This window comes from Acomys minous, assembly GCF_964271855.1.
Source record: "Acomys minous genome assembly, chromosome: 6".
Lineage (NCBI taxonomy): Eukaryota > Metazoa > Chordata > Mammalia > Rodentia > Muridae > Acomys > Acomys minous.
The window spans coordinates 26,587,763-26,608,143 of record NC_140487.1 but is presented as its reverse complement, the minus strand read 5'-3'; the positions used below and the strand labels follow the sequence as shown (position 1 = coordinate 26,608,143).

Below are 20,381 nucleotides of genomic sequence, written 5' to 3'. Positions count from 1 at the left end.
ATTTTTACCCCAACTTTACCCAACACAGGACCTCTCCACTCTTACCTAGTCTTTCCTCAACCCATTCCTTGAAGAAGAAGAATCTTGTCACAATTACATAGATTTCCATACGTCCAAGGGATGGTTACTTCAAACCAAGTGTGATTTCTTTGTTACGTTATAAACTATTTCCTCATAGAAATTATCCATATTGGTATCAGCAAAGTCAAGGGCTACATATGACTGCATACTCACTATGCCATGGCTGGGGTGTAGCTCAGTAACATAGCATTGGCTTAACATGCATAAGGCCCTAGGTTTAAGCTCAGGACTATACCCAAACCCCAAATACCCCCCCATTAGTATGACAATACACAGGTTCACCACTCCTTCCAAAAAAAACAAACAAATCCTCATTCCTTCTACTTTATTTGGGCAAAACCCTTAATATGACCATCGATGTTGGGTTGTTTTTTTGTTTTTTGTTTTTTTTCCACTTACGTCAGCCCTTGAATTAGAGAAGGAAGTTGCATATACTCTTCCAGAACTTTGCAAAATATTACATCATGCATGTTGCCCAAGAAGTTTCATAGTGACACTCTAACAATCACAGTGGCATCCCCAGGGCTTCTGAGGAAGGAAATGAGGGAGGCCTGCCGTGAGCTCTCACATGAGGTGAGGAAATTTGTGCTCCCTTCCTATTTTAGTGTTTCAAGGTCAGGCAACATTTCTACTATGATGATAGAGTGGCGACCACCATGAGGGAGAATGCTTTCTTAACCGGACACACTATTTCTTAAGCATTTACCACAATTCAGAAATTCCAGAGAATCCAACTTTGTCTTAGATATCTGATTTTCCATTTAGTGCTGGTTTGGGATATTTTGAGTTCCTTTCCCAGCCCTGGCGGATGCGGGTGAGGGTATTGTCTATGCAAGGCATGATAAGGATGAACTTCATCACCAACACTGTGCAGGGGATGATGAGTGCTAAGATATAGGCTGAAGGAAGACTCCACCTTAGAATCGAAGGGCTGAGGAACTTCTTTCCACCATACACCAAAGTGTGCGCTGTGCACAAGACCAGGGTCAGATAACCCAGTTTGGACTACAAAGAGAAAACAAAAACCCGGAAGTTAACATCATTATCATCTTAAAGAGTGAATGAAATACTGCATGCCAATGAAGTTTACTTGTCAATAACTACAAACACATGATACTATTATAATATTTAGAGCACCGCTAGGAAAAAAAATAAAAAGAACACCACTAGGTTTAGGGAAATAAAACTATAATCTTTCTTCAGGAGGGTAAATATTGCATTAAAGTATGAAAGGATTTGTGTATTGATGACATCCTAGTTTTTATCTTAACCTGGCTTGATAAAAGAAATGTCCTGGGAGTAAAGGCTTGTAAGTTAGGAGACATGAATGCACTGTTGGCCCACCAAAGGAAATTTCTTTCTTGATCATCTTATCTGGAGTCCAGAAACAGATGACTTCTACAAGGTCTGCATTCTTTTCTGCTGCTGGTGGAAAGCAGGTGCTAACCCACTTCCATCACAGTAAGAAGCAATCGCTAAACTGTGCTCGGGAGGCCTTGAACTCTGAAGCTCAGCTTTTCTTTCTGCCTTCATTCCTTGAATTTGTCTACATTTGGCCCCTCAGAGAAATGGCAGGATTTGGTATCCAAATCTAATTTCAATTACTAATGGTCTGTTTTATTACACTGCTGCACAGTGAACATGCACTGGAATTATCTGGAGGGCTTGTTAAAACAAATTGCCGTGTTTCACTTTCAGAGCTTCCCATTGCAAGGGATTGGGTGGGGCCTGGGGCTTTGTGGGCTAACGAACTCCTCGGGTGATAATGCTATTGCTCCTATGGGTGAGACAGATACTGTGAGGACTACTGGTCTCCAGGAATAGTCACTACCTTTAATGAGGTGTCTGTTGGTTGATATGTGAAAAAAAAAAAAAAAGAATTTCTCTCATACAGACTCTCATACAGTCCAGGGTGATGATGTTTATCAAGGTTTGCGTTGAAGTTTTATGCTTTATGGTAAATCTGCCTATTCTTATCAATATGTGCAGATTGTAAGACTGAATTGGGAAGGTGAGATTTTTGTCTTTAGGTTCTTTTTTTCACCTTCTGTGTTAATAGCTTCCTGATGCTCTTCATTCTCTAGTCTCAGAGGTGTCTGGGAGTCTCAGGAATCTTGGCGAGATGTCCCAAGCAGGAAATCAACTCCTTATCTAGTCTGCCTGTCAGTGTCTGGGTTCATTTTCTGAGGGAACTGCTAATGAGTTGACTGGGGGAAGTTAGGGAGCCAAATGGAAAATGAGGCACTATATGAAAGTAAGCTAGAATATCTGTAAAAAGCTATATTCACTTTGCAATACCAAGACATTTAAATGTGTAGCACTTACCTGGACAAAGCGGAACTCTCTCCAGTTGACTGCGTTGCTTACTGATGGCAAGGAAGTGATTCCCAGGAGAAGAAACAGAAAAAAGCCCAGGATTCCCAGGGCCAAGTAGGAATCACTAAGCCAGGCTGAGGTGGTACTAAATGGGTTGTCTTTATTAGTCAGAGCCTATGAAAAAATTACAAACAATTAAAATGGATGCTCCTTGCACTTTGCTCTTGCAGAAGGACTGCAACATACCTCCACAGGTGTTACTTGCACAACACAAGTGGTGTGTCATTTCTGATTGATCACTTAGGAACAGCATTGGAAAAATACATTTGAATGTTTTGAGCAGAAAAGGTAATCGGTTCTCCCATGATTTAGTTATAATTCTTGTTTCTAGGAGACACGTAGGGAGTTTTAATTCACCCTATGTATCGTAAAACAAAGTCAATATTTATCTTACCCTTCTTTAGCACATGGCTTTCTGCTTCTCAAAGAAAGCACAGAGTTCTCAAACAATCACATCAAAATATGGCTTTATATTGTTTAGTCTGTTTCTTTCTCTCTTCACATAGACACACACACACATACACACACACACACATACACACACATACATACAAACATGCACACACACACATACACACCTCCCCCCCCACAGTTTGGGTCCTTCATGCTGTTCATGTGATAATACAGCATTAAATCTTTCATATCACAGTGTGAGAGGTATCAGGACATGTACTGTGATTCTTTTTTTTTCTTTTGATTTTTCAAGACAGAGTTTCTCTGTGTAGCCTTGACTGTCCTGGACTCACTTTGTAGACCAGGCTGGCCTCAAACTCACAGAAATCCATTTGCCTCTGCCTCCCGAGTGCTGGGATTAGGCATGTGTCACCATGCCCAGCTGTAGTGTGATTCTTACTCAAGAAACTTCCAAGCATTTGTTAGGGCAATGTGTGAGGGTATTGGTGCACACAGCACTGGTGAGTTATTGATTAATAGCCTTTGACACTAGAGCATAATATACCCAAGACCATTAATTGCTAAACCAGAGTAGACTGGTAGTATTTCTGTGGAGACACTTCAGTTGATTTTGTCTTTGAGAATTCATAAGATAAAGATAGCATCTGGTATTTGTTCAGAACTGTTTGGTTTTCTGGCTACTGAGGACAACCTCACAGGAGTCAGACAGCAATGGGTTTATAAGCAACTTTCGAGAATTTGTCTGTACTGCTGTGGTGCACATTTGTGTGGATTCCATGTTTAGTGGACAGTGGTTTAGACTTCAAACACAGGGGTTTGAAAGTTGAGAGTTTGTGTTTATTGACTCTAACCTAAAGGAACCCTTGAGGGCCATGTCTGCCAGTTGGTCACGGTCTGTGAGCCCCAGATCACAAATCTAGAGCCAAGTGAGTCTGGAATCTAAGTTTTTATTGTCAATGGTTCTATGAAATCACAACTGGATTCATTTGAAAGCCTCTGGATAATGTTTCTGATTCTTGATATTTTAAAAAATGAAGATGCTGGCTGGGGTTTGACAACCATGTCTCTAATCCCAGAACATGGGTGATGGTGGCAGGAAAATCATGAGTTTGAGGCCAGCTGGCCCTAAATCATAAACTGTCTACAAAAGGAAACAAAGCAAAGAACAAACTTTGAGGAACACTGTTCTGCAGCTATGAATTGGATTGTGGTGGACCAAGATTGCACTTTGCTTTAAGGAGTAGAGAGCTACAGGGGAGAAGACAGTTACCTGAGTAACGGTGATGTTTCCCAGTCTCCACCGTACATAGTAACGGATAGGAATCACAAGTGTGTAGATGACGTGAAGGAAGGCAAACCCCAGAGCTACCAAGCCCAGCTGCTTTCTGCAAAGCATCCAGTGGTCAAGCCAGTTGGGGAACCGGCGGTACTTTGTGCCTCTGTAGAGCTGCAGAATGGCAGCAAGGACTCCAGGGAGGTACACCAAGGCAAGCAGGGTAAGTGCTGTTATAGGAAAGACACGGTTTGGGATGGAAACAGCCAGGCGAAACGTGGTATCCAATTTTCCATTCACGTAGGGGTAGATCACTTCTCGTATAGCACAGTACACAAAGAAGAAGACACACAGCCCACAGGACAGGTAGAAAGGGAGCCTCCACATTGGAAACAGTTGCAGAGGGTAGTTTTCAATGTCATTGGCTGCCATGAGAGATCCTTGGTCCACGGCGGTGAGTCCAAGGGTGCGAGCAATGTCCATCACTCTCTGCTTGGCTTTGCTATCATTTCCACAGACAAACACCTGAGTTAAGAGATTTAATTCCATATGTATGACTTTCTTTCTTTAATAATTATCATTAAAATATATATAAGAACCACACTGAAAAATAACACATTAATGAATTGTTTTCAAAACAGAGGTATAGGATCAACATATCTAGCAAGATAATGTTTTGAACTGCCATGTGTATGCCGGGCAGTGAAAGCTTTTTACTGGAGGGTGATTTTAGGCACATAGTGTTGCTGTAAGATGAGGTTCTCATCTTTCTCCTGAGTGTGGGTACCACATCATTTACAACTGTGGCTAACTCAGGGCATAAATGGACCCGGTTTCACACAGTCCACAAATAATCAGTATGAGCAAGAGGACTCCAGATTCAGACATCATTTGGTTCCATCAACTATTAATAAAAGTTGAGGTGCACACGAACCACAATAGACTATACTTCTTAATCAAACCCAAAAGAGTTGTCCTTAACACAATTAGAAAAATGAAATATTTACTGGGGATTTTTATTTTTTGAATTGTATTCAGGTAAGTAAACCTGAATTATTTTAAACATTAAAAATTTAAATTCATTAAAATAGTCACCTTTAAAAGACTGATGATGCTCCAATGCTATAGAGTGTTTTGGGTGACTATTCAAGTAGCAAACTGTCTCTGCCATCTTCTTATTTGGAAAGCTACTAATCTTCACTCCTGATTTACTCAGGTAGTCAATTTTATTCATGCTCAAGTCTCTGATAGGGGTGAAGACCAGAGAGCTTTGTTTTACAACGAGGCTTAGTTGTTTAGGGGTTAAGATGTTTTTAGGTCTAGATAGATGTTTTAAGTTGATAATGATGAGATATGATAGATATTGATTTACATTCAGAATTTTAGATGAACCAAGATAGGAAAGATATTTTCTTCAAGGCTGCCAAATACAAATGGCCAAAACACTAAGAATATTATATTTATATAATTCTTGATTGTTTCATGGTTCTTCTTGCTATAGGTAGCTTATTATATATGTGGATAATAATATAAATGTTTATGTAAAAGAAAAAAAAAAGAAAAAATGCTGATCACAACTTCATTTAATCTTACCTGACGACTTGCGTCTAGTGTTCCTGACTGGAGAGCCCAGGCTGAGATGGTGTTAAACGCTTTGACCACATGGGCTCCTGGCACCAACCGAGCAAGGTACTCAGCATTTGATTCTGGATACTGATTGATTTTGTGGTTGTTACTGACATCTACCAATACTTTTCCACGGAGAGAATCAACTAGTTCTGTGAGGAAGTTGTAGTGCTCTCTGTGCATGGCTAAGATTATGACGTCAGACTTCGATGCTGCCTCAGAATAGTGCAAGACCTCTGCTCCCCTGGGCAGAAGGCTGGACCCCTGGGGGTTTCGACTCCCAAAAACAACAGAATAACCACACTGAAGCATTTTCAACCCAAACGATTTCCCAAAATCCCCTGTTCCAAAAATGCAGACAGTCTCTTGCTTTTCTGAGGAATTGGTAGTCAGAGGAAACAAGTCTGTACACGTTTTCTCCATTACTGAAAAGCAAACAAAAGAAATTAAAGGTGTAGACATTCAAAAGAATTTATAGATCATCAGCTTGTAACTGAGAACCCCCGAGACATTAACAGAAAAATGCGCCATGTTTACAAAACAATTGAACATCTTGCTTGGGGAATCCAGCCACGGTCAGTGTTCAGAAGCTGGTTTTTGTACAGTAATCTAGGTTACTCTGTATTCTTTGGGAGAATAGGTGTCTTCTTTAAGAACACCTTTTCTCAAGTTGTACTTGAAATGTTTAGCTAATTTAGTGGCTTTTTTTGTGGGTAAGGACTCTGATTGTCAATGGTTTATTTTTCCATGCTGAGAAATGCACTGTCTACGAAGGGCTAGACAGTTGGCAAATATTTGTTAAGCATGAGCAGAATGGAATGTGAGCGTCTGAAGGAGAAGGGTCCCCCCTGTGTTCCCGGCACAGCGTGCAGGGAAGAGGAGGGGGCTGAGGAATTAAAGATAACCAATAAGCAAGGCAGAGAGACGTTGCAGTAGACAGGATGCTGCCTAGGGACTAGAGACATTACTTCTTTCATTCAAGTGGGTTGGCAGTTGAACTCAGTGAATTTGGTGTGCAGTTTCCATACCAAATATAAGTGATGTGGTCAGTCTTTGCATTGTAGCTTCCATGTCAATCAGTAAACATATAAAGACATATAAAACTGTACCTTTTTAGAAAGGGGGCTTTGGGAATGTTCCCTTTCTGTTTAGCTCATGAAAAAGTTTTGTTGTCTTAGCTGAGCTTGATTGAACTTGTGCAATCGTAGCACACGCAGATCATGCAGATCTTTGCACTCAGACCGGAGTCATGAGAGAGACAATACAGGACTTTCGTGTACTACCACAGAAACCGAATAGTCAACACAACTGAATCATTTTACCAGCTATCCAGAGATGCCCTCAGCAGGTGTCAAGAAGAGCACGAAGGTGTGTGGGAAATTAGCTGAGGTTGAACAAGGATATTAGTACGCAAGCATGGCTGTCCTTTAAAAGATTCTTAGAATCTATGAATGCAAACTATTAAATAGCAAATTTGGCTAGCTGCAAATCAGGTAACACACATATAATATATTTTATATAATATTACTATACATCATAATACATCATAGTAGTATATTATAAATATATATGACATAATCTATACTATATAAATATAAGTATAATGCTTATAAAATATATTTAATATAATATATGTTTTATATAGAAATATAAAATATATATTAAAATATATATTAAATAGTATATATTTTATATATTATTTGTTTATATGTTTTCTATTTATATATAATTTTTATTTATATATAAACTTTTACATTTACACACAGTATGTGGCATATATCATATAATATATAACACATAACATTTATAATGCATATGCATATTCTATATTTTATATTTTATATTTATATGTGAATTTTTATATTTATATATAAAATATATAGTATATATATATTTGTAAAATATATTACATATATATTGGTGTTTACAAGACAGGGTTTCTCTGTGTAGCTTTGGATGTGCTGGATTTCACTGTGTAGAGTAGGCTGGGCTCAAACTCACAGAGATCTGGCCTGCCTCTGCCTTCAGAGTTCTGGGATTAAAGGCGTGCACCACCACTACCCAGCAGTTAACAACTATCTTTATAGAACAAGTTTTCAAGCTCCAACCTGATGCATTTATCATTTTGTCTGTCCACCTACTTTGTATGTCAAAGGACTGACAAGCCACCTCCTCATTTCCTCCACTACTTTATTCTAATGTTTCTTTTCCTCACACTATATTACTATGTGCAGAAATTATAGAACTGGTGAATTTACTAATAATGAGAAACTAACTTCTTTGTAGCCATATTCTCATGGGTTGCTACAAATGCCGTGATTGCAGGTGATTTGGGCCATTTGACTGCTGAACTAATTCATTCTAATTTTCTGTAAAGTTTTGTAAAAATTAAGACATTGACTGTGTGGAGCTAGTTTCTGCATTAACTCTCTCTCTCTCTCTCTCTCTCTCTCTCTCTCTCTCTCTCTCTGTGTGTGTGTGTGTTGGAGCACATGTGTGTATGTTTGTGGAGCCCAAGAATAACTTTGGGTAGCATCCTTAGGAAGGGTCCCTACCACCTTTGAGACAGGCTCTCCTGAGGGCCTGAAGCTGAGCAAGGTTTGGTTAGCTGGCCAGTGGTTCCAGGGCCCTATTTGTCAGTGCTGTTATAAATGCTTTCCATGCTTAGCGTTTTCACAGGGCTTTGGGAATCCAGTGCAGGTCCTCGTACCTATAAGACAAGCGCACTCCTGACTGAGTGTGCTTCTCCTCAGACAATAATGCTCAATGAGTTACTTCATCTTTAGTAGGTTATTTAATCTATTCATTATCTAAGGAATTTAACCCACCAATTACTTAATTAATATCTATATAAAGTACATAACTTGAGCCATAATCATACTTATATAAGAGAATATTTTAAGAACACTCAATAATCTTAACTAGAGATTATGATGTGCCTACTCTCTCCATTTATTTTTTCATAATAAAATCCTATATGAAAGGGCTGTAGACCATACGAATTTATCAAAACACAGATGTAGAAATGGATGACATATGAATTTCTTTTATTTACAATTTTTCATATTTTAATTCAGTATTCTCTTAATATATATCTTGGCAGTTTAAGGTAACATCCTTGGGCTGTTCCTCTAAACATTAAGATTTGTCTTCACTTTCAAACCTTCAGAGATGTCACTGGGCAAATTGCAGACGTAAAAGCTGGGAAGGAGATATTAAAATATTACTGATTGACCCAATAAAAGGAAATGCAGCTTACTCATTCCCCAAGCACTTCCTCATTGCTGTGGAAGTTACTCGAAGGCTGACACTTTGAGGCTACACCTTGAGCCTCTCTTGAAATCCTCCTGGTGCTATTTCTAGTCTCTGGGCAGAAACTGAGCCCTGCTCAGCAAACACTGAGCAGCAGAAAGGCAGCTTGGGGTCTTACATCTGTGCCTCCTGCTTCTTGGTGTGGGACTTCCCTGTCATCTGTGTCTCCTTAACATCTAGACATAAACTGTCAACGGGGTGCGGAGTGGGGGTGGGTGGGTGAGGAGCACCACAACCCAACAGGGAGCACACCTCTGTGGACTCTGTCTTTCTCTTGTGGCTCCTCTTTCTTCTGGCACTCAGTAAGACACATTTGGGTCCTCATAGGGCCCCAGCGGCCCAGAGCGGTCATTATCTGTGGCGGTGCTTTAACGTAACTTCCTCTTGCACTGTGTTTCCCACGTGCCCTGGCCATGCCTCTGCCCTTCTCTCTATCTCCCCAGGATCGCAGCTCTAATAAATCAGTTGCACACGATCCTTTGTTGTGGCTCTGCTGGCAAGATGACTCAAGATGTATATTTTTTTCTTTTCTTTTTCTTTTTTGTTTTCTCGAGGCAGAGTTTCTCTGTGTAGCTGTGGCTGACCTAGACTCACTCTGTGGACCAGGCTGGCCTCGAACTCACAGTGATCTGCCTGCCTCTGCCTCTCAAGTGCTGGGATTAAAGGTGTGCGCCACCACGCCCGGCGAGGTATAATTTTTTTTTTTAATGAAAAATATTATCAGACTTAAAGTTACCATGATTGGAATGGTGAAATGAAAAATGTGGGAAAAAATTAGTAATTCCTGGTAGTGATTTATTTCTGAGGTATTGGGGGAAATATTCTAATCATATGTGTTCACAGAACTAGGATGTGTGCAGAGGGCATCTTTTACAATAAGTGCTGCACAAAGAAGGTTACCACACCCAGGTTGACGTAGTTGTACCCTGGAATAGCTACATGTAAACATGGGTTTATGAAGGTGGTAAGGGTTCTTGCTCAGACTTTTCCAAAATTTCCTAGCCTACTCTTAGATATAAAATAGAGCGAAACAGGAAACAGTGAAGAAGGCAGCAAACAGGAAGATCATTTACTGAAGGTAAAACTGGCTAAAGAATTAAAGCAACAGTGGTTCCCTCAGGCTTGTAGGTGCTACACACCATCAGCTGGGCAGCCAGAAAGAACAGGAATTTCCTAGTTTGGGAAAACCTCCAGAACTGGTTTTCTTCCCATAGAAACACCTTCCAGAAGCGTTCCTTGACCCAAATATGGAGGAAGGCAAAGTGATCCCACAGGAATGTTTACGTAGGTTAGGGATCAACGCCCAATGACGCAGCTACAAAGCAGTGAAGGTAACTTTGATGGCCACAGAGGCAGCTGTCATTGAGGTGAAGAAGAATCTTGCCCAGCGTGCTCTCCAGACTGTGCATTCCACCCCGTGCACTCTAAAGGACCCAAGGCAGCGTTCTTTAGAGACACTCCCATGAGTCTAAAGAGATGCTTGGCTGTTCAGCACCTGACCTCTCTGCCGCTTTTCTTCATAGCCACACCCATTTCTCTCTTTTTTTCCTTGTTTGTTTTTCACTAGCATAATGCCCCTGACATCCATCCAAGCTGTTCTGTTTATCAGATTTCCCACGTTATTACTGACGAGTGTTCCCCGGAAGAGCTGCATTTCAATTACACTTAAAAGTGTTTCTGGAGACCAAATGCAAAGCTGGCACCATACTCTACCACTGAGTTATACCTGAAGTTCCAGAGTTATTTTCATCCAGTGCAGGACCTTTTAGTTGTCTCCAACTTGCGCCACTGCAATGAACATTCGTGTGCAAGTTTTGGCATGACAACAAGTTTCCATTTGTTTGGGACAAAGTCTCCCCAGTGCAATTGCTGGGTCTCATGGCAAGTCCACACTCACTTTTGTATGGAACTGCTTGTGGCCATGCTGTTCTACAGCCCTCCTCAGTATTTTATGAGTTCCAGCATCTTTAGTTTTAGCTATTTTGTTATTTCAGTGTGGTTTTAATTAGTATCTCCCTAATGGCTGGTGACACTGAACATCTTGTTATGTACTTACTTGTCATCTTCATGTCATCCTCAGTGACACATTGCTTCATGTCTTTTGTCCATCCTCCCTCCTCCTCCTTCCCTCCCTCTCTTCCTCCCTCCTCCTTCCTTCTCTTCCTTTTTCCTTCTCTTCCTTCCTCCTTCCCACTCTCCCTTTATTCTCAGGGATAAAAGCTTTACTCCAGCTCAGGCTGGCCTATAAATCTATATAGCCTAGGGTAGTCTCAGACTTGTACCACCATTCTGCCTCAGTGACCTAAGTTCTTGGATTATATATGAGCCACCACACCCAGATTTTGGCCTATTTTCTAATTAGACAATATATCGCACATTCATGTATTGACATATTAGATATAAGAGCTTTTGTAGATATGTCATTTATATGCTCTCCCAGCCTATGACTTGTTTTTTTCCTTCATGTCTTACTAGGTCTTCATAGAAAAAGAGTTCTTAAATTTCATGATATTAATTTATTGATTTTTTTGTTTTATAGATTATTCTTTTGATATCTAAAATCTCTTCATGAACTCTAGATTCCACATATTTTTCTAAAAGTGTAAAAGTTAATTCTATGACCTATTTTCAGCTTACTTTTTACAAAGTTTAAGGCTTAGGCCAGTGTGTGTGTGTGTTGCCTACGTAAGTTAACTAAATGCACATCTATCATTTGTTGAAATACTATTCTGTTTTATTTAACTTTTTAATTAAAATTCTTTTTGAGACAGTGTATCTCTGTGTAGCCTTGGTTGTCCTGGCCTAACTTTGTAGACCAGGCTGGCCTCAAACTCATAGAGATGTGCCTGCCTCTGTCTTCCAAGTGCTGGGAGTAGAGGCATGTTCCACCGTGCCTAGATACTATTCTGTTTTATTAATTGCTTTTGCACCTTTGTTAAAAATCCATAGTCCACATCAGGGTTTCTGTTCAGCTCCACTGATCTATGCATCTGTTCCTTTGTCTACACCTTACAATACTGACAGCTACAAACAAATATATGGATATATGCATATATGTGTGTGTGTCTAAAATGTTTACACATACATAAATATATGTCTAAAATTTGATAGTCATTCTATTTACTATATTCTTTAAAAACTGTTATAGCTGGTCTAACTCCTTTCTCCATGTAATTTGTAGAATAATCTTGTATGTACACAAAATTTTCTTTTAAGAGTTATACTAAAAAAAAAAAATCAATGTTTCAAAAATTCCAAATTTGTAACACAAATTAATTGAAATGTTAGGAGATTAAATACATAGGTTAGGTTAAAATATTAATTGATTGGACTGGGAAGAAAATTCAGTTGTAAAGTCTTTGCTCAATGTTGTAAGCCTGAGGACCCAGCACTCATGTTAGAAGCCAGCTGTGGTGCATGCCTTTAATCCCAGGCCAGGGAAGGTAGAGACAGGGGCATTGCTGGGGCTTGCTGGCCGGCCAGCCTAGCCTAACTGCTGAACATTCACGTGTACACACACACACACACACACACACACACACACACACACACACACACACACGAGCTTGTGCATTAACTTATGCAATAGTAGTATGTAGATAGCTAACAAGTAGAAAAAGTTATATGATGCATAATAACATAGACCTCATTTAAAAGATAACTCAAAACTTACAGTCCTCTATGTACCAGAACCCTGGGACCAAATGACACATTTTACCACTGTCAGTTCCTTGGGGGAGAGCATCTTAGGTCTTTTAGTAAGAACGCCAACAGCCTAAACATGGCTCTTTAAAAGTGTGGTGCTTTCTCTCCTTGAGATTAGAAAATGGACCATTTGTTTCACCCAAAGATTTTATAGAACAAAGAGGAAAATATGTAAATATTTATAAAGGTGATCCCATTTCTAGAAGGAAATGGAAAGAAGGTTTTCTCCTCTCTCTGGTGCAGATAATTTAAAAAGGTATAAATAGCTACTATGACTTTCTCTGTCATCTTTAATGCTAAAAAAAAATCCAAAGAAACTTCAAATTCCTTATACAAAGCCTGACCCTCAATTATTTACTCACGTCGCTGGAGTTATCTTATTTATTAGCTAATCCAATTCTATATGTTTATGCAAACTAAAAATGCAAAAATAAACTTCATATGAAAAAGTTTGGCGGTGATCAAAACAAGCCAAAAGAGAAAGCCGTCACTGACACAACACACGACTTTTAGTTTCAGAAAGTAGTGTGCCAGGCCTCTCCTAAGGTGGGCAGAAAGGATCCATCCAGAGTGGGCTGAGAAGAGGGTAGGAGGACGGGGGGCATCGGGTATAGACATCTTTCTTCCCACCACACTTTCCTGGCTTTAGTCATTAAAGACTTCTTGTGACGATTAAGGGCTGTGGAAAGCACATCCTTCTGTAAAGTGTTATGCTAAGAACTAGCGCTTCTCGGCCCCCGAGGCACATTCAAATCAGGTGGAGAGCTTGCACAGAAACTGAAGGACCACACTCTTGTTTCATTTCATCTTCTTCACAAGTTTTCCCTGTAGTCTTGACTGAAAACTAGAGGGTCTCTCTTTATGAAAAGCCAAAGGCAAAAGCAGGCCTGAGTGAGCAAACCTCACAAGAGACAAAGAGTCAAAGGATGTCAGACTACAGGTAGCTTTTCTCTGTCATTCTGTCAAGGACATCTTATAGAGTTGTTAGCCAAACTGAGAAAACCTCCCAGGCCTCCCACTGAGTTCTTTAACAGCACTACACACCTAGGAAAGCACCAGAGCTGGTTAGTCATTTCATTGAAACAACCTTTAGAGTCACTTTGCCTCTTTCTCCATTTGAGAATTCAGCTTTGGATTCTGAAATGATGCTTCAAACACCTGAATTCCTCAGACACTAGCCACTCTGGACACACACACACACACACACACACACACACACACACACACACACACACACACACACCACATTCCGCTGTGGAGCACACAGGACCACTGAGGATGAGGAGGCAAAGAATGCAGACATCTTATAAAGTGCTTTCATTCCCTGAAAGTAGTCAGAATTCTGAATTTGTATGCTTCAAAATGTGTCCATGCATTATTATAAAAAATTGGCCAATGAACACATAAATAATAAATAGTCTGGTTTAGCAGGTAGTAAGGCTCCAAAGAATACAGAATAGGGTTACACAATAAAAATTTCTATGAGAGAGGAGCAGTCAAATTTTGAGTGCTGGTCTATGTGAGTCTCTGTAAGGAGACTGTAAGTGAGGGATGCCAAAGTTAATAAATAAAAAAAACATGTGATATCAGTTCAATTTGAGTTTCAGCTAAATAACAAGTAGTTTTTAGAGTGACTATGTCCCAAAGCACATTCACACACAGACACTTACACTAGGAAATTCAGATCTGGTTTGGATGGTGCATTTTGTTCCAAGTCTGTGAGCAGCATCCATCTTTAATCAATACTGATCATAAACTACAATAAACCATTAGAAATAGAATGAAATAAATACTAATGTTCATCACGCAAAGCATGTACTTAGTAACAGTAAAAATAAAATAATATACTCTGAAGAGAAAGGGGACTTTATGGAGATTTAAAGCTCACAAAAATGAATTTTTAGGCTCCCCATCTAATATCTAATATGTACACCTTGTGTGTGTGTGTGTGTGTGTGTGTGGTGGGGAGACAGGATCTCATATAGTTCTGGCTAGCTTTGAACTCATTATGTAGCTGAGGACGGTCTTGAACTTTCGATCCTCCTGCTCCACCTTCTAGCTGCTCAGGGTTACCAGAGTACGCCAGGACTCAAACCCAGGGCTTTGTGCATGCTCTGCAAACACTCTAGCAGCTGAGCAACATCCTTATGCTTTCGTCTCAGTGAATTTACCTTGATCACTACTAGCCTTTTAAATCAGGACCCACTTACAAATCTGCACTTCACCAATGTTTTGGCAGCAGGAGCAGGACCCAAAGGTTACCAACAGCAGAGAAAGCATTCTCTTGAGCAGACTGCAAGATGCGCTCTATGAACATCTGCTTAGTTTGGTATCTCCAACAATTCCCAGACATTTAGAGTCAACTAGCGAACTTGGCTTTTGGAGTTATTGTCAGGGAGGTCTGGGAAGTGATGTAATAATTTTAATTTTCAAGTAGGTAACTTTGTCCAAACAAGATGGTCACCCACACCCATAAATGTCATGGGAAATTATCAAAGGTGGACTTTGCCTCAGCATCTTCCTATTTCCTATACGATCTCTATCTCAACTTTCTCCCATTTCTTACACTATATTTTCCTATTTCTATGTCACAGATTTGAACATGATAAATGAATAATCTTTGAAATTTTGTGCTGAGGAAGAATTAACAAGAAACACAATAGTGTGTGTGTGTGTGTGTGTGTGTGTGTGTGTGTGTGTAATAAGAACACTTCAATAGCGATAGGTCCTGCTGCCTGTTCATGGGCTTCACACTGCATGCTGGCCCAGTAATGTAACATAAGGTTACTAAAATGAAAGCAAATAAATGCTGTTTTTACATTCTTCTACTAATAAAAGCAAGTATAATAGCTTTGACTATTTGTATGTTAAAGAAAAAATTCTTAATCTTATCTCCAAATGGTAGAGCTAAAATCTGGACATTGACAGTGTTAATGATCATTCATACACATTGACTATGTACATCTTTGGGCAGCATCTTTGCCACATAGGAATCAGTGTTTTCAGGAGTGATTCGGTAAGGTCTCACTTTCTCAGGCTTATTTACAATAGCTTCTCTGTGCCAGCCACTATGTTAGGCAAAGATAAAGTGAAGAATCAGGAAGTCCCTGTACTCGGGGGAGCTCATCTCAGGGATGGCATAGCTTATGGCCAAACCACTAGCACACACATGTGAGGGCAAAGTACAGGGATGTGCAGATATTGGGAGTGTACACCAAGGACACTGATCTGCTAGGAGATGGAGAAGAACATTTGTTAAAGCCTGTAGAGTTGCTTTAGCCACCATTTAACTTGGACTCAAAGCTAAGTTCAGTGTTTCCAAATTGTAAGTACAGCACATGTAGATGAAAGATATGGGCTTCCTGTTTTACACTTGTTATCTTCCTATTCCCTAAGTCTACAGCTTTGCCCACTAACAGTGAGCTAGGAGAGCCAACTTTGTTCTTAATGCATTTTATTCCTTTTAGTACTGAGTTCTGAGACCACAGAGTTTGTGTTCTAACAATTTAAAGATGCTTATTTTAGTTAAGTGTGTGTGTGTGTGTGTGTGTGTGTGTGTGTGTGTGTGTGTGTGTGTGTTTGTGCACATGCGTAGGTACTCAAGAATGCCAGAGGCATTGAATCTTCCTGGAGCTGGAATTACAAGTGGTTGCAAAGCCCTCAACATGGGTTCTGGGAATTGAACTCGGGTCCCCTGCAAGAGTGGTGTGGCCTCTTACCGTTGAGCCATCTCTCACACCCTGCTTGGACCTCTTTTTAGAGATGTGCTATGTAATTAGACTGTTATGTCTTAGTCTTCTGATTCAAAATTACAGCTCTTAACTTTTCAAAATTACCCTTCCCATACATTTTCTTTGCTTTTAAGAAGAAAAGTGAACTTTACTCTGATGTAAGGAACGATGATGTACTTTAAATTTAAAAGAACCGTATAGCTCTCAAAATTACTTTTCAGAAATATGCTCCTGTCAAAGTACAACACAGAAAGACCTCTCCACACATGGGTGAATAAACTGAACACAATGCAGAATTTAGATCAGAATGCCAATGTACTCCCTGCTTAATTAGTGTAGAAATATTTCTTTGTGTAGACCAGTGCATTCTTTTTGGAAGGACATGCTCCTGAAAGACAATCTTCAAACAGCGAAAGCATTCTTTGTTCTTTATTCTTCAGCAATTTTGGAAGAAAAGTTATGTCTATATAGGCCAAGTTTTTTCTTATCACATATTGCTTTAAGCATTCATTATCCTTTAGTTATTTACTTAGTTTTATTCTTCCCGGTACTGATTTCTTCTTAACAAAAGAACAAATGTTAATTAAAACCATTTTGAAAATGACCTAAAAGTCACTGAAAAACATTTGAGTGGGTTTAATATATCTCATAGAACTGCTCAGGAAGTCTTCATAATTAACTAATGAGCCATTCTTTTTGAATATGAGCAGAAACAGGTAATACCAGAGGCCTTGTCCTTGTAAATTTCATTTCTATTATTATCTAGTCTCATGTTTAAAAGAGTCCTAAAACCCATCCAGAAAAAGTAACTATGCTTGGCTAATTTTTCTTCTCCTGGTGGGAACTATGGGTACAGAAGTTATAGGTGCTTAACCAACGGCCTCCTCAGATGACAGCTCAGCTCAGTCCTAACAAGCCCTCCAGCTTCGAAGGGTGACTGTGTACTTGCTGCTGACTTTGTTTCCCTCTTATCAGTCATTTGTCAGTCTTTTTAAGACTTCCAAGAAAATGATTTTTTATAGTATCTGATTTTTTAAAAATGCCTAAATCTATTCATTTATTTGATTGTATGTGTATATGCACATGTACCTACATGGGTGGAGGTCAGAGGTCAATGCCGGCTGTCTTCCTGGATTGCTTTCCATCACAGGCTTTCATTAGCATACATTAATTATATGTAAAATGGGTTTCATTATAACATTTTTTATACATGTCCGTGATGTACTTCATGCACATTCTCCCCTCCCCCATTGATTTCCCTTGTCTCCCTTCTTCTCATCCAGCCTCCCTCCTATCCAAGGAGCTCACCAATTTGGCAAAACCAGCTGGCCAATGAGCTCTAAGGGTCCTTCCTGGAGTCACCCCAGTGACAAGATTATGGGTGTGTGCTATAGGAACCAGTTCTTTATGAGATTGCAGAGGACTTGAACTTGGGTCCGCCTGATTTGGGAGCAGGTATTTTACCTACTGACCATCTCCATGGTCCCTAAATTATTGTGAGGGAAACTAGAGAGTGAGGACCATGAAAAACTGCCACGTGTTTCTTTGATGGCAGATTCAGGTATATAGTCTTTGAGAACAAAATGTGTACCATTTAAATACGGGTTCTATGGCATAGGTAATTTCCGGGTAATCCTTTCAGAGACAAGGCAGTGTGGAGTGATTAGTCACTCCACTTTCATGTTCTATAGCAAACCTATTTCTCTAAAGCCATCTGTAACATGCTGCAGGGCTTAATATTTTTAGCTTTTTACAAAAGGTTGTAAAAGTCTCTCTGGTTTCTTCTAAATAACAGTTCGTAAGTTTATGAGAGGCAGATGTCTGCAAACCATCCTCAAGTCAAAGGTCAGGCCTTGTGTATGCTTGGTTTCTGAACTGCCAGTTGCTGTGTGAATTTCAGCAAAACCATAAATGTTGCCAAATGGAGAAAGTGCAATGACCCAGTCTTGATGTACACATGTACCATTTACTTTACAGCCTTGAAGTCTGATTAATAGAGAGTGCTTCACCCTGCTCTCTGGGCTGGTGGTGTTTGCCATGCAGGTAGAATGCATGCAGGTTGGATTTCACACCGTGCTAAATCACAGCGTTCTGAAAAACCCAGGGCCTCGCAAAGGCCATATCTCAAAAAAGTTACTGCTTCAAATAAATGTGCCATTTTATAAAATTACACCTACTGTATAAGGAAAAAAATGTTCTTTCGTGTGAGTGACATTTATGTGACTGCCATTTATACAGAATTGGACATTCTCACACAGCAAGGCTGAAGAATGGTTTGAAAGCCTAGGGTATTCTCTGAATGCTAAATGTGGTGAAACTTTCGGATGCTCCTGTGAGAACAGCTGTGTAGTTTCCTTATAAAAACAAAGCTCGCGTTGTTATGAAAAATAATTATTCAGTTATGCCTAGAGCATTAGCAAGACTTTCAACACCTTTCACATCCAGTGCATCTTAAGTCATAAGGCTTTTTACGTTGGTAGAGCTGGAGCCCGTGTAAAAGGCTTTCAGCTTAGATCTAAGGCTGGGCAATTGAGCGGCTAGTAAAAAGTAGGAATAGAACTCTAAACACCCGGACCCCAACCAAGGTCAGGCAACTTGTTTTCCAGGGCACACCATTCATCCTTTAAAGTTTCATTCAGAATAAAATAATAACGACGACGATGATGACGACAACAACAACAACAACAACAACAACAACAACAACATATCGCCAAACCCACCTACCACCTGCCTTTGGACAGGTTTTCTTTTCCTTGTGCAGTACACTGCGTCACAAACAGTATTTCTCTGGAAAAGCAATCACTAAGCTGCTTAAGGATATTTAAATTAAGACCAAGGAAGACCGGCTGCCCAATTTCAGCTCCATGTGAAGAAGTCCCCAGATTTAGTGTTACACTGCTAGACTGCACACCTACATTCTTCCAGGCTCCTTTGCCACGGTGCTTCAGATTTGTATGAATCCAGATAGATAAAGAATCCGGCCCTGGGTCTTGCTACTTGGGAGCTCCCTGCACCTTGATGAGATGAGTAACACAAAGTCAGGAAGGTAACAATTGTCTTGGCTGCGTTGCTTAACTGATCGTGACGCAGCCTTGGGTGACCTTTTTACGAGAGGGATATGGGGGTGAGTTTGCCTACATCTCAGTATCAGCTGCCTTCAAAGTGCCATCCAGAAAACAAGGGCTGGAGATGGCCTGAGACAGAAAAAGAAGCTCAGCCCCTGGCGAAAGTGACAAGGCAAGAGCCAATAGAGGGACCCACCTGCGGGGAGAGGCGCCCCAAGGGCGGTGGTTGGTCAGGCGCAGCTGCTGTGGGCTCTGCCTGCTGGCATGCAGAGCGAGGTAGCTAGCCTGTGCTCTGCGCTGGCTCCAGGCTCTTGCTTTTAAGAAGCCCGAGAGCGGAGGAGGGAGGGCCCGCTTGATTTCGCAAGAAGAGCTGTGAAACCAAGTTTCCCGGAAGAGTTCAACCTGGGAATCCCGCAAAGCTGGAAGGACCAGAACTTTGTGTGCTGCTCTGGCTTGCAGATGTGGCTGCTTTCGTTTCCCTCTGGCAAGCGGGGATTAAAAGGGGTTTTCCGGAGCTCTTGGGATGGAGCATTCCAGGCCGGCTGCAGCCTAGAGGGGCAGAGAGGCGCTCCTTTTCCTGTTGGAGCCAGAGGACTCTGGGCAGCTAAGAAAGCAGTACATGGACAAGGGCCTTAGGCATTTCTCTTAGTTGCCATCTTGCCTCTGTTCTTTTGAAATGGTGGCATCTTTCTCCTGCTTAGAGCCAGAGCTTGAAAGATGTAGTATTTTCAGGTCTTCCTTCCAATTGTAGGTTTATCTCTATGTCCACAGGGGCTTGCTCTGGGTGGCACTGAAACT

The 20,381-nt window shown here is 40.4% G+C and overlaps 1 protein-coding gene across 2 annotated transcripts; it reads right to left on the bottom strand.

The window, feature by feature from the left end:
- Positions 1-446: 446 nt before the first annotated feature.
- Positions 447-19,990, bottom strand: STEAP4 (STEAP4 metalloreductase). Of its 2 annotated transcripts, XM_084785795.1 has the most exons (6): positions 19,780-19,990; positions 19,434-19,532; positions 5,738-6,195; positions 4,142-4,669; positions 2,407-2,571; positions 447-1,086 (listed from the first exon to the last, which is right to left on the bottom strand). In XM_084785795.1, exons 3-6 carry the CDS (start codon positions 6,191-6,193, stop codon positions 823-825), a joined length of 1,413 nt encoding a protein of 470 aa, XP_084641921.1. In that variant the 5' UTR covers positions 6,194-6,195; positions 19,434-19,532; positions 19,780-19,990; the 3' UTR covers positions 447-822. The 2 variants fall into 2 exon arrangements, with proteins under 2 accessions (XP_084641921.1, XP_084641920.1); XM_084785794.1 differs by lacking the exon at positions 19,434-19,532 and having other exon boundaries at positions 19,780-19,988.
- Between the last annotated feature and the right edge of the window lie 391 nt (positions 19,991-20,381).

What these genes read in the sequence shown, in the direction of transcription:
- STEAP4 (XM_084785795.1), bottom strand. Translation starts at nt 6,193, where the DNA reads ATGGAGAAAACGTGTACAGACTTGTTTCCTCTGACTACCAATTCCTCA. An exon ending in CACTAGACGCAAGTCGTCAG is followed by an intron (nt 4,670 to 5,737) that starts GTAAGATTAAAT and finishes CTCTTAACTCAG; the next exon opens with GTGTTTGTCTGTGGAAATGA. An exon ending in GAGAGTTCCGCTTTGTCCAG is followed by an intron (nt 1,087 to 2,406) that starts GTAAGTGCTACA and finishes TTCTCTTTGTAG; the next exon opens with TCCAAACTGGGTTATCTGAC.